Genomic DNA, 15,295 nt, shown 5'->3' on the forward strand with positions numbered 1-15,295 from the left:
ATATTTCTGACTAGCTTTCCACCCGCGGCATCGCCCGCGCAGTCAAAGAAAAACCCGCATAGTTCCTGTTCCCGTGGGATTTCCGGGATAGAACCGATCCTATGTCCTTTCTAGGGTATCAAAATATCTCTATACGAAATTTACAGACAGGCAGAGTTACTTTCGCATTTATAATATTAGTATGGATAAAAGAAACTTTTGACAATTCTATCTGCTGTAAAAGAATGAGTCCAATATAGACGAATTTTCTTTTTATTTATCTTCTTATCCTACTAAGTAGTAAATAAAGACAAGCAACTTGTACAAAATCCATGATGAAAGTGAGTAAGTATCACTATTAAATTATCGCTGTGCGCGCACCGTACTCTCTGCGATTTTCTACAGCGCGATTTTGAAATCGTGTCGCAAAAATTAAAATCGTGGTGCGCGCTTAGCCTAAGGCTAAGCGCGCACCACGACTTTATGCAGCGTGATTATTTTATCGCAGAAATACAACGTATGAGTTACTATGACAATGCGCGCACATGCGATTAAATAATCACAGCGATTTTAAAATTGTGATTTGTCACATTTTGCTGCGACTGCTCGCGACGCGATTGTCGCCAAAATGAAATGCAGAATATGAAATTCTATGGTTCCGCGCGCACTGCGATAATAAAATCACACAATCGGGCCCGGCCGGCACTTCACTTGTGTTGCGTCTGTCCAACAGTAAACATCGTAGTGGTATAGGTAGGTACTGTTTGGTAAACATAAATTCAGTAATCTGTCAAAGGTTTGAATTTATTTATTTATTTAACACTTTATTGTACAATAAACAAAATATACCTACATAAAGGTTACAATAATAAAAAAAATAAAAAAGCACCAAGGGCGGCCTTTTGGTGGAATTTTCATTCTATAATAGCCAAAAAATTTTTTGCGATACATCCGAAGTTCATTGTATTCCTGACTAGCTTTCCACCCGCGGCATCGCCCGCGCAGTCAAAGAAAAACCCGCATAGTTGCCGTTCCCGTGGGATTTCCGGGATAAAACCGATCCTATGGCCTTTCTCGGGTATCAAAATATCTCTATACCATATTTACAGACAGACAGAGTTACTTTCGCATTTATACCTAATATTAGTATGGATAAAAGAAACCTTTGACATTTCTATCTGCTGTAAAAGGATGAGTCCAATATTGACGAATTTTCTTTTTTTTTGCTATCCTCTAAAGTAGTAAATAAAGACAAGCAACTTGTACGAAATCCATGATGAAAGTGAGTAAGAATCACTATTAAATTATCGTTGTGCGCGCACCGTACTCTCTGCGATTTTCTACAGCGCGATTTTGAAATCGTGTCGCAAAAATTAAAATCGTGGTGCGCGTTATACCTTAGGCTAAGCGCGCACCACGACTTTATGCAGCGTGATTATTTTATCGCAGAAATACAACGTATGAGTTAGGCTAAGCGCGCACCACGATTTTAATTTTTGCGACACGATTTCAAAATCGCGCTGTAGAAAATCGCAGAGAGTACGGTGCGCGCACAGCGATAATTTAATAGTGATCCTTACTCACTTTCATCATGGATTTCGTACAAGTTGCTTGTCTTTATTTACTACTTCGGAGGATAAGAAGAAAAAAAAAAGAAAATTCGTCTTTATTGGACTCATTCTTTTACAGCAGATAGAATTGTCAAAAGTTTCTTTTATCCATACTTATATTATAAATGCGAAAGTAACTCTGTCTGTCTGTAAATTTGGTATAGAGATATTTTGATACCCGAGAAAGGACATAGGATCGGTTTTATGCCGGAAATCCCACGGGAACGGGAACTATGCGGGTTTTTCTTTGACTGCGCGGGCGATGCCGCGGGTGGAAAGCTAGTCAGAAATATAATGAACTTCGGATGTATCCCAAAAAATTCTTTGGCTATTATAGAATGAAAATTCCGCCAAAGGGCTGCCCTTTGTGCTTTTTTATTTTTTTTATTATTGTAACCTTTATGTTTATTTTGTTTCTTGTACAATAAAGTGTTAAATAAATAAATAAATTCAAACCTTTGACAGATTACTGAGTTTATGTTTACCAAACAGTACCTACCTATACCACTACGATGTTTACTGTTGGACAGACGAAACACAAATGAAGTGCCAGCCGGGCCCGAGTGTGCGATTTTAGTATCGCAGTGCGCGCGGTACCATACAATTTCATATTCTGCATTTCATTTTCGCGACAATCGCGTCGCGAGCAGTCGCAGCAAAATGTGACAAATCACAATTTTAAAATCGCTGCGATTATTTAATCGCATGTGCGCGCATTGTCATAGTAACTCATACGTTGTATTTCTGCGATAAAATAATCACGCTGCATAAAATCGTGGTGCGCGCTTAGCCTTACTATGACAATGCGCGCACATGCGTTTAAATAATCGCAGCGATTTTAAAATTGTGATTTGTCACATTTTTCTGCGACTGCTCGCGACGCGATTGTCGCCAAAATGAAATACAGAATATGAAATTGTATGGTACCGCGCGCACTGCGATAATAAAATCGCACACTCGGGCCCGGCCGGCACTTCACTTGTGTTTCGTCTGTCCAATAGTAAACATCGTAGTGGTATAGGTACTGTTTGGTAAACATAAACTTAGTAATCTGTCAAAAGTTTGAATTTATTTTTGTAATCTAAGTTTATTTATTTCTTTATTTAACACTTTATTGTGCAAGAAACAAAATATACATAAAGGTTACAATAATAAAAAAGCACAAAGGGTGGCCTTTTGGCGGAATTTTTATTCTATAATAGCCATAGAATTTTTTGGGATACATCATACATCCGAAGTTCATTGTATTTCTGACTAGCTTTCCACCCGCGGCATCGCCCGCGCAGTCAAAGAAAAACCCGCATAGTTCCCGATCCCGTGGGATTTCCGTGATAAAACCGATCCTATGTCCTTTCTCGGGTATCAAAATATCTCTATACCAAATTTACAGACAGACAGATTTACTTTCGCATTTATAATATTAGTATGGATAAAAGAAACCATTGACAATTCTATCTGCTGTAAAAGGATGAGTCCAATATTGACTAATTTTCTTTTTTTTTTCTTCTTGTCCTCCGAAGTAGTAAATAAAGACAAGCAACTTGTACGAAATCCACGATGAAAGTGAGTAAGGATCACTATTAAATTATCGCTGTGCGCGCACCGTACTCTCTGCGATTTTCTACAGCGCGATTTTGAAATCGTGTCGCAAAAATTAAAATCGTGGTGCACGCTTAGTCTAAGGATACATTTTGCATACCATTATTTCCATTGTAGTAACATTTTCCTTGTAAGCAGTGGCGTAGCTAGGAGGACAAGGGCCCTGGTGCATAGGGAAAGAATCGGGCCCTCCTCCTCCCCTCTTTCCGCGTAGTTTGAACTTATATTTGCCTTCAAAATTATTGATAAGAATAAGAATAGAAAACAGTAAGTGAACTTATCTCTAGTAGGCTAAATCCATACGTCGTCTCTATTAGACTCTCCATGTGTTTAATAGAAGAAAAAGGGAATAAATAAACAACGACGCACATGACAATATAGAATATTTATTATACAGATGAGATTAATTAATGGAAAAAACGATTTTTAACAGAATTCCCCGCCCAATTCACAATCTCTTGCGCGCTTTAATTTTTGCGAATTCGTCTATAATTTCACTCAAATCCAAGTTTGATGCCGCCTCATTTTCTATTGCAATTAACGATAAATGTCGGAGGCGAACTTGTCGAATGCTGTTTTACTGGAAATATTGATGAATTTAGTGTATCGAACTGTAAACAATCCAGTGTAACTGTTAAAATCTCAGTTTGGACAGGAAAATTCTCTGTTCCACTGTAAAATAAAGTGGGTACCCCGTTGTTTAAGCAGTTTACACTGCGATATTTACTGTTTCTTTTTTCCGTGAAGTAGCTCATTTGTAAATTTGAATTTGAGTTTAGAATAACGTTGTTTATTTTTTGTTGTCGATCATGTTGAGAGCTATCATAGATTATACGGTTACCGTTGTGCTGCAACCGGTATCGAATACATATTTTGTCATCGGAAATTTTTTTAGCGAAAATGAGTTCTAGCAGAATTTGGTGCCAGATGGATGGATGTGCGGAATAGAAATCATAGCATTAGTGGTGATAGTGGTGATACTTGATGAAATAATGCTAGTAGTAGGGAATTACGAATTACAACAGTCAGCGACACAAGTCACAACTAGCGTCAACTATTGTAGTACGTCCCAGACCCTAGAAAGTTGAAAACATCGCATCCACAAATATCATAAATGAGAACTCATGCAAGGCAAGATCGAATTAAAGTTTCATTAAAAAGTTGATGGGTGGAATTGGCGAATTGGTCTCACTACCGTCAAGCACGTGAGCTTATCGCTGAACGCCAATGTACTACGGGCGTACTTATCAAAACTACCAAATAACCGAACTAACGATAACAAACAGCACATGCCTATCGAGGACGCTTGGCGCATGTGTTGGAAACAAGGTTGGAAATGTTGAATAAGGAGTTCTTTATTTGTTGATTTGAAAAAAAAAATAAAAAAATGGCTCGAGCTTGCTCACAAGATTTTTTTTTATTTAAAAAAATGTAGTTAAAATTTTTTTTTCCAAAGCTGAGGTTTGAGGGCCCCCTGAGCTCCGGGGCCCTGGTGCACTGCACCACCTGGCCTTATGATAGCTACGCCACTGCTTGTAAGTAACATTTACGATGACTGACATGGAGTCTACAAAGATATTTACTAATATTTGCTTAGGTGAAGTTATTACCTATACATTAGTATAATCTTTTGTAAATATACTTATTTTTAGATTTTTAATAAAATCTTTACTTGCTTTCTCCTTATTTTATTACAAAAATTGCACGGAATGTTTTGCTATAGCTCTCACTGTTAATGTATTGTGTCAAATAAACTGTCAAAATTGTCAAATACCTATTGACTTTTGTCATGTTGGAAGTTTCAAAGTTGCAGGAATCTATCCAGTTGTTTAGTCCGTATACCTGTTTTTATTCGTGATGTTATAATAAATAAAAGACCAATGTTGTTAATTATTGTAATAGGAAATGTTAGTTTGTTAAGAATCAGCATCTGATAGAAGGAAGTGATAGCTAAAACTCAACATGTCTCGCAATAGATGTGATGGTCTTCTTGCGAAGGTTGATTTTCCCCTCTACACTCTGCAGACCCTCACGAATCGTCATGTAATCATAGCTGGTGGTGGTGGAGCATCGAATACAGGCGTCGCGAATGGATTTGTATGTATACGTCACTGCAATATGTACATTTGATGCAAGTAACGCGTCAACAATTGCAATACCAGCTTATCGATTGAAACGATTTCCAATTTTTAGCCTTCAGCGTCTAATATGTTCAATTAATTTTGTAGGAAATATTTGAACTCTCGCACAATGGTACCAGATTTGTGGCAGAAGAAGTAATGAGGCATGAAACCGGACCAAATGTAGTGATGAATTGTGCAGTTCGTAGTGTACAGAATCGAATATACCTGGCAGCGGGGCAGGAGAGCCACTGTCAGCTGTACAAAGTGAACATACGGATGGTGGATGCTGCGGAGATGAGGCGAGGCAGTTTTCGCGCGGAAAATGGTCTCGTACGTCGTCGTCGCCGCACGGTTTCCGAGAATGATAATATTTCTAAAATGGATAGCAATTGTAACACAACTGAGAAGAGAATATCATTCGAAATCCGGCCTAGTGATAGTGTGCAAACTGACTTTGGGTACTTCTATTTATTATATATTTTATCCTTATTTTTTATTACTATATAACTTCTCAATAGAAGAATATTAAATATTTCAAGCAAATATTTTATACAAAAAATTTAAGCACTATATTCAATAACATTCAAAGCACACACTAAGATAATCTTGTTCTCATGGTTTGAGATTTTTTTGTTAAATAATAAAATTGTTAATAAGCACACGCAAGAGCAGATAACAAATAAAAATGGTTTATAACCTTGTAACTTGTTATTTATCTATTAAGAAATCTTTAATTAATTAAGTTTTAAGTAAATGTTTTGTTGAAATATATCATATAGTTGTCAACAAACCTTTAACATGTACATTGTACATACAAGTAAAGATAGCCTTTAAGAAAGTTTATAAAAGTATGACAAATAATAAATTAAACTACATAGTTATTAGAAATATTTTATTTATTACAAATTGAGTCTACACAATATCAATATAATTATATACTAATATTATAAAGCTGAAGAGTTTGTTTGTTTGAACGTGCTAGCCTCGGGAAGTAGTTCCCGTCTGGTCTGATTTGAAACATTCTTTCGGTGTTAGATAGCCCATTTATTGAGGAAGGCTATCATCACACTAAGACTAATAGGAGCGGAGCAATGCGGGGGAAACCGCGGAGCACAGCTAGTAATTTATAATTTAGCTGCACTCAGCTGTTAATTTTTGATATTTTTATTCTTCAGAGAGGATCCCTTACAGCGAGTGGTGACAATATGTCCAAATGGTAAACTGATGGCCACAGGCGGTGTGGATGGAAAAGTCAGGGTTTGGAGTTTTCCACTAATGCAGTTGTTGTTTGAATTACAAGGCCATACTAAAGAGGTACTATACTTATATTTTTTGGCTATTTAAAGTTAAAAATTCATTTATGCTGCTTTCCGAATTGTTGGTAAATGTTAACATATTATGTTATGATGATTCAAAAGTGCTTCTAGAAGAAGTCTAATTGAATAAATAAATGTTTGAGTTTGAGTATTGTACAGTACTATTTTCAAAATGTTTTTATATTCACTACCTACACATAAAAAATCAAACACCAATAACATTAATTGAATCCAATCCATTCCACAGCTAGACGACCTAGACTTCAGTCCCTGCGGCAAGCAGCTGGTCAGCATAGCGAAGGACGGGCAGCTGCTTGTGTGGAGCACACATGGAGTCGCACCACCGCTACGCAAGATCACCTGCACCCCGCCGAATGGGAACAAGTATCTGTTCCGACGGTGCAAGTTAGTTGACATTGGTTTTCTTTTTCGTTTTTTAAGAGTTGTAGAGATGGTTTTAACTTTATGAATAAAGTATGAAATGGTAACTTTTAGAGTTAACTTATAAAAGATATCTAGAACTAAATGAAGTATGAACATAATATATTGAACAGGCGGTCCTCTTCATCCGTGGTTATATAGCTTAAAGCACTCAGGGATATTAACATTATTACGGTAAATGAAATTTTAAAATCGTTTGAGTAGTTTCTCAGAAGAGTGCTTTCAAACAAACATGTATGCAAACAAAATTGCGTTGTTGTGCAATAATTATTGTCTTACAAAACCAATATTTTTTTTAATTCCATTTATTAATTTTCAGGTATGGCACGATAGAAGACAAGCCGGACGAGTACAGGATGTTCACAATCGCTAACCCGCTCGCGCGCTCCGGCAAGCAGCGCGGGCTACTGCAGCTGTGGGCGAGCGGGGCCAGCATGGGTGCAAGCGGGGCCAGCACGGGTGGCGAAGCTGCGCGTGCGGTGTTATGTGGCGAGTCGCTGTCCGCGCTGGCGGTGCGGGATGACGGCCGGTATGTCGCTGTCGGCACCATGTTTAGCGGCTCCGTGGATATATACATCGCGTTTAGTTTGCAGGTGAGATAAGGGCAAAGGGATTTTAATTTTTATGTTATGTTGGATTAAAAAAGTTTTTGATTCGTGATATTTGTTTTTATTGAGCTGTCAGAATAAAATAAATGGCAATTAGAATGCTTTTTAATTGAAAACGTGATTAATAGTATTTTACTTCAGATAATATATTTACATAATTCGATTGCTCAATTTGGCTCTGTATGATAATAATCTCTGTATGAAAATATGTCGAATGATAATCTCATGTCTAGTGCGTAATGCACGTCTACCACACGCACTGCAATTCAATATTGAGCAATTGAGCGTCAAGTCTTAAACTCAAACTTAAACATTTATTTATTCAATTAGACTACTTTTAGTAGCACTTTCGAATCGTTATTATAGTCGAGCCAATTTAATAGGCAACATTTGACGTCTATCAATTTTATCTTCGAAGAAAGGTAACCTGCTTAAAAACATCGATTAAAGTGTATTAATCGATACGGATTTGAAACATTTGTCAATCGAATTTATTAATTTATGATGATTTTTATTCACAAGTAATCAATGCATTCGATTCTAGATGTCAGATTTCGATTTTTAGAGTAACGTCTCTAGCATTTAAAAAGAAAAAAGGTTTATTGACACAAAATTGTAGCGACGTCAGTTCTTCAATTCAGAAATTGTTTATTATGTTTAGGATGGTTTATCAGTAAAATGAAATCTTAAAATAACTTGTATCGGTCATTATTATTATAAATATGTAATCGTAATTGAAAAAAGTTAAGCAAATGTGCAGTTCTAACAAAACGAAATATCATGTTATTCTATGTCGTCGTTACTAAGTTACGTTGTTGAATTTTGTTGAACTGTCAAATGTTGCCTATTAAAATGGCTCTACTATACATAAGTATTTTTAACATTTACCACCGATTACTATTATTATAACTTATGAGCGATCTCTGTTTCATGTACTATAGATAATAATTAATAATCTTAAATATGTGTGTAACTATAGATATTACATTATAAGTTACTAGATTTCCGCCCGCGGCTTCGCCCGCGTTTGCAAAGGAAAACCCGCATAGTTCCCGTTCCCGTGGGATTTCCGGGATAAAACTATCCTGTGTGTTAATCCAAGTTATCCTCTATATGTGTGCTAAATTTCATTGTAATCGGCTCAGTAGTTTTTACGTGAAAGAGTAACAAACATCCATACATCCATACAAACTTTCGCCTTTATAATATACTAGCTTTCCACCCGCAGCTTCGCCCGCGCAGTCTAAGAAAAACCCGCATAGTTCCCGTTCCCGTGGGATGTTCCGGGATTAATCTATCCTATTTCCCGGGGTAAAAAGTAGCCTATGTCCTTTCTCAGGTATCAAAATATCTCTATACCAAATTTCATGCAAATTGGTTCAGTAGTTAAGGCGTGATTGAGTAACAGACAGACAGACAGACAGAGTTACTTTCGCATTTATAATATTAGTATGGATATATATATTAGATTACTATAATATTTCTCATTCGCAGCGCGTGGTGCACGTGCCCCGCGCGCACCGCATGTTCGTCACCGGGCTGGCCTTCCTCCCCGCGCGGGGCTGCGAGCGGGGGGAGGGGGGCGGGGGGGGCGGAGTCTCCCGCGCGATCGCCTCGCGCTCGGACGCCGCCCTGCTCTCCATATCCGTGGACAACTGCCTCTATGTGCACACGCTGCCGAGGAGGGGTGAGTGACACATACACAAACAGACATGTAGAAAACAGACACGTACGACCAGAACAGAACGTAGAAATATTTGTACAAACACACAGAGCAAACAGATACAAACACACATACAAATCAACATACAGACAGACACACATGTAGAAAACAGACACGTACGACCAGAACAAAACGAACAGAACGTAGAAATATTTGTACAAACACACAGAGCAAACAGATACAAACACACATACAAAGATTGACACATACACAAACAGAAATATAGAAAACAGACACGTAGAAATATATGCACAAACACACATACAGATTACAGACACACACAAAGATGCACACACGCAGACGTAGACGAGCACACAAAGATACCACAAACACCCACGCACACAGGACATGTATACAAATACGCACGCACGTTCGCAATCGAGCATGCATACATACGCATCCGCACGCACGCACGGACAGTAAATATCTACCGAAAAATAGTAACTTTAAATAAACTTACTTATATCTTTGATTCTCAAACATCTGCTTTATCCTTTTATATATGATCGTAAATGTATATTGAATTCAAGCAATTTAATATGAAATTTATAAAACTGCTAAATTTTTAAAGAATAGAAAAAAATCGTTCATGAGGCGAGGTTTGAACCCGCATCGGCAACCTGCCTGATGTATAAAACTCTAGTATTTTTTATTACCAGTGTCCATTTTGTAAACAATAGTCAGTAGTTTCATAAACCTTGTTGCCTAACCATAAACAAAACTCTATCAATATAAAATAAATAAAAAACTAGCAGTGCCACGTAGTTTCACCCGCGAGCATAATCATGTTTTCTATAGCTATCTCATGTGTTATTGTGATGTATACTATAATATAACCTATTATATACTATTAAATTTCATTCTGGAAATCCGTCCAGTAGTTTTACGTGATAGAGCAATAAACATACATTTTCACAAACTTCTATACTAATACTATAAAGCTGAAGAGTTTGTTTGTTTGTTTGAACGCGCTAATCTCGGGAACTACTGGTCCGATTTGAAAAATTCTTTCGGTGTTAGATGGCCCATTTATCGAGGAAGGCTCATCACGCTAAGGGTCCGTTCACACAGACCGGCTCTGAGAGGAGAGCAGATTCTTATCACGATGAAAACAGAGTTTTTAGTATTTGTAACTTAAGGTTTATTTTTGCGTGTGCACTGCTTTTGACATTAAGAATGCTTGAACGCGCTTGGTGTGAAATAATAAGAGGAGCTGACCGGCTCCGATCGCGTACTTTTTCTCGTTCGCGCAGCCGTTCAGCTCCGATTACATTCGCATCCGCTTTCAGATAGCTTCCAGCTGGTCTATGTGAAATAGTTGACGGCTCCGCTCCGACCAACTCCAAGCGTATACGATCCGGTCTGTGTGAAAAGAAAAATGCGCGCCGATGCTCTCCGAGCCTGTCTGTGTGAACGGACCCTAAGGGTCAACTCACACCAAAAGAGCGTCGAAGCGCGGCGAAGCGGAGCGCAGTTTCCGTGTCATATGAATTTTAACTTTATTTTCATTACTATAATACTCATTATCGCATGAGAAGCTCGAACGAGTCGCGCGGATGCCCGCGGCGCCGCTGGAATTCCGTGGAATTCCAGCGGACGGACCGTGCGACTGCGCGAGAAGTCGCGGGAATTCCAGAGAATGCTCGAGCATTCGCGAGCGGCCGCTGGCAATATCCCGCCCCTCGCGCCCGCTCCCCGCACGCGTCTGTGCGCGCGAGCATTCGAACTGCGCAAAGAGCGACCCGTGAATTCATCGCGGGAAGGCGCGCGGATTCCCGCGACTGCTCGAGAAGTCGCTGGAATGCTCAAGAAGTCGCGGGCCTCCGCTACTCCGCGCTTCGCCGCGCTGCGCTGCGCTTCCCCGCTCTTTTGGTGTGAGTTGACCCTAAGACCAACAGGAGCGAAGCAATGCGGGTGAAACCGCGGGGAACAGCTAGTTTATTATATAAGTAAGATGTACTAAAAATAACCAATTGTTTGTCCACAGGTACCATGCCAGCTTGGATCGCCATTGTCTTGATAATCTTCGTACTGTTCTGTACCTTCTGTTTATGTTCTTATTTAGGTATATAACATTGTATTTATATTAATTTTATTTCCGTATGTATAAGTTCCTCGGGGCTAGGTTAGGTTTAGGCAATCCGGTGTAAATCGTGCTCATAATTTATCATTTATGGTTATATATAGAATCAATTTAATTAAATGAATTACATATTTCAGTTATACATTTGTTTTATTTTGTTTTACCTTATTTTTTATTTCCTTCACATGAGAGAAAAACGAATCTGCTTTTATTCGTTGTTTTGATAAAACCAGAGTTAATAAGTATTTAAAATTTAAATAATACACACCTTTTATAAAAAGTAATTGGTATGAAAGTTAGAACGGGATGTTCTTAGTAAACTCGTTCTTCGCTTGATGTTATATCTTCTATCTAGAATTGGTTTGGGTCATTAAAAATTGAGATAATATTATTTAATAATTAGATTAGGTATATGCCATTAACGCACAAATATAAACTTTTGCCTACTTTTGGCTAATGCAAACAAAGAGAACTATCATAGCGTATTACCTATATAAAATAAGGTATTAATTATATGGTTTTAAAATATGTCAACAGATGATCAAATAGCACAAAGGTTATTAAAATGAATGATATTTTTAAAGTAGTTTTTTCTGAATTATTTTCATTATCATGCAACAAGCTTTGATGCAAATTAGCAAATATGTAGGAACTAGGATTTGGAGTTGTGCCTTCATGACATACAAGAAAAATAAATACAATACTGGACATAATATCGATATCCATAAATTACCTAAACAAAGTAGTAACTCATTGAAATAAAGATACATTAGTTTTAAAAAATCCACAACCCATTCTCCCCATATATAGGATAACGTAACGGCACCAGTGGTGGACAAGCATCCAGTAATGGACAAAATAAATATAAAATTTAGATAATAAGACCAAAATAAACGTTATATAATTTGGCAATACTTAAAATAAAAGTTTGGTTCATAAACTATCAAAATACGACACTTCGTCTTATTCGGTCAAAATGTTTGAAGATGGCATAACTTTGTGTTTAGTTGCTGCGACTCGTTTCTAAGAAGTCCGTTTTTACTAAGGAAATCCTTAAGGAAGTGAGGACACAATTTTGTTTTTAAGAATTTTTGTATAAATCTTAGCAAAATTTGACATTACTTTTATTTATAGTAGTTAAGTGTACGAAATATTACACGATTTAGTATCACGATAGGTTAAGTTGTTTAAATAAAATTCGTCAGTGTCCATAACTGGATTTAATTCTATGGATATATCCATTTATGGACAAATGTCGAAACTAAACTTTTTTTAAAGATATTAATTACATGCGCTTTTCTATATTGTCTTTTCTTTCTGATTAATAATATACCTATCACGACCATTTCGAACACAGGGTTCCAATATTGTACAACAATTGTCCATGACTGGATTTGCTTTGGTTCCTATAATGGACATTGATATTTTTTGTTAAAATTACACTCCCCGACAAATTGGTAATGCAATCAATGCCCTTAATAATGGGGATAAAGTAACAAAAGCCGCTGAAGGATTTGAAGTGCCAAGAATAATTTTGCACAATAAACTATCAGTTAAAAGTCCTAAGGTCTGCTCAATGGGTCCAACAACATAATATATATCTGAACATGAAGAATATATTTTAGAACAATGGGTCATTATGTGCTGTGCGACTCGTTCTCGCTTCATCCTCTATCACTGCGTAGATAAATCGCATCCATAAGCGCATTGTAACGCATCTATCATCTCTGATGAACTGTTTGGACAGTGATCCATTCCAATTTAGCAGCAGACAGCGGTCTGCTGCTAAATTCCACCACCATACAACACACACGCTTAAATTTAATCCACACCATCTTGACAACAGTTTAAAAGAAGCTTTTTGCCTCGTGCTACAATTTGGAATCCATATCGATGGATCGATCAGATTAAGGCTGCTATTGGCGGTTCACTTCACGAGTGTAGCAGAATGCCAGGAAACAGAGAGATATGGTGGAACATCGTGAAGCGGGTAACATCTACCCTTCAAACCTCATGTTGACCACCCTTCACTCTGACTAGAGTGATACGACGAAGAAGAAGAGTTCCCAAAATGGATGGATGTGTGGCAGTACTTTTTTTAGTTATATTTTTCATCCCTGACTTATTGAGTAATAATAGAAAACCCATATTGTTTTTTCTAACTCAGCCCCCGGAATCACAGACACAATAGAAAATCTATTGTGTCGTGGCCCGATCGGGCCGCTGGGGGCTCAATGGGTTAACAGACACAACTCTTATTTAACGATGCATTTGTCCAATTTTTTCCTATAAAATGGAAATTAAGACTATTTAAAATATTATAAGTATGCAAAATAATTAATAAATACTATTTTTTATAAATACATCCCAGATTTATTGTATTCCAATCATCATTTGCAACATTTTATTGATAACTATAAGTCTTCTCCAAGTGTAAATAACTGGAGAAACAACTTTAGGTACAGTCCATAAATGGGTGTTCATAACTGGATGTTGTCCAAAACTGGGTGTCCGTCATTAGATTTTAACTGTCCAACACTGGTGCAAAAAAGTGGTTTTTTAATTTATTAATAACTTCATTATTTATGCATTGTAATCTTTTTTCTAACAATGGTTATGTTAAACTAACATTGAACTAAAGGTATTCAAAAACAATATCCAATAAAATTAAAAAACCTATGAGAAATTTGCAAAAAACTTGAATTTTTTCCTTAATCTGTACAAGACTGGTGCCGTTACCTTAGGTACCTAATACTTTAAATTAATAAAATATTCATATTTAAATCAAATTGTCTTAAATGTTAAATTAAGGTTAAAATATATTTTACCATAAAATACTATATAGTTTTTTTTATTCATGTTTAAGTTTCTAAGCATCATTTTTCTTCCGGTGCATTTACATCAAACGAGCGAATGCTCATTCTAACCCCAATATGTCAAATTCTTTTGATGTAAACGGGCGTTGAGAATTCTTTCGTTGTTCTTAGTGTTTACGAAAAGATTTATGCTATATCCTACTGAACAACACTGAATACGAGTTTTCGTTTACACTAAAAAGATTACGAAATAATGATCTAGCTCTAGCTCTATGGCCGTTTGATGTACATGCACCGTTATAATTAGCTTTTTCCTTTGTTCAATTTTAAATTAACCGGATTCTTTTATTGACAATAAATTTTTACTAATACTAATGATGTCTTTGTGATAGACGATAGTAGAGATATTGTATCGGTATAATTGTGTACAGTTTCAGAACTTATTCCAAAAAGGCACTTTTCATGAAATTGAGTCGTCAGACGTCATATTATGTAAAAGGTATGGTCTACCAGAATCTGATGGCATATTTATAATTAAGAAATAAAAGATTTTCATATGGCAATTTTATTTGACAACTATCAAATTGGTTGTCAAATTATTTGTCTTCTTTGGAATTAATGAATAATTTTTAGGATTTTGTCTAAAAAATCTTCGAAAATGTCGAAAAAGCCGCTGCGATCACAAGCAAGAGATGTTATTTATAATGTGTATGGAAAAACATTCGATGAAGAAGGGTCAAACACATCACAATTTTCAATTTTGAATATTTTATTAGTAAATTGGACTTACCCGTTTTGATACTTAAAATTAAAAATATTATAAGTAGGTAACTATAATATTGTTTGTTGATTACAACATAATTTTATGAAAACTTATTACAAGAGTTTCCAATACGGCTATTCGTCAAGTCCAAGCTGTCCAAGTCAATTTGATATTGTGTTTATCTGATAATACTTACGAAAATAAACATATATAAACTAAATAAAAATATTTAGT

General features: G+C 36.6%; 1 protein-coding gene across 1 annotated transcript; it reads left to right on the forward strand.

Moving 5' to 3' along the window:
• Window positions 1-4,958: 4,958 nt before the first annotated feature.
• Window positions 4,959-11,622, forward strand: LOC123706259 (prolactin regulatory element-binding protein). Its single transcript, XM_045655441.1, has 7 exons — window positions 4,959-5,285; window positions 5,417-5,769; window positions 6,487-6,625; window positions 6,875-7,032; window positions 7,388-7,661; window positions 9,171-9,363; window positions 11,387-11,622. Exons 1-7 carry the CDS (start codon window positions 5,151-5,153, stop codon window positions 11,470-11,472), a joined length of 1,338 nt encoding a protein of 445 aa, XP_045511397.1. The 5' UTR covers window positions 4,959-5,150; the 3' UTR covers window positions 11,473-11,622.
• Window positions 11,623-15,295: the final 3,673 nt, after the last annotated feature.

Source organism: Colias croceus, chromosome 3 (genome assembly GCF_905220415.1).
Source record: "Colias croceus chromosome 3, ilColCroc2.1".
Lineage (NCBI taxonomy): Eukaryota > Metazoa > Arthropoda > Insecta > Lepidoptera > Pieridae > Colias > Colias croceus.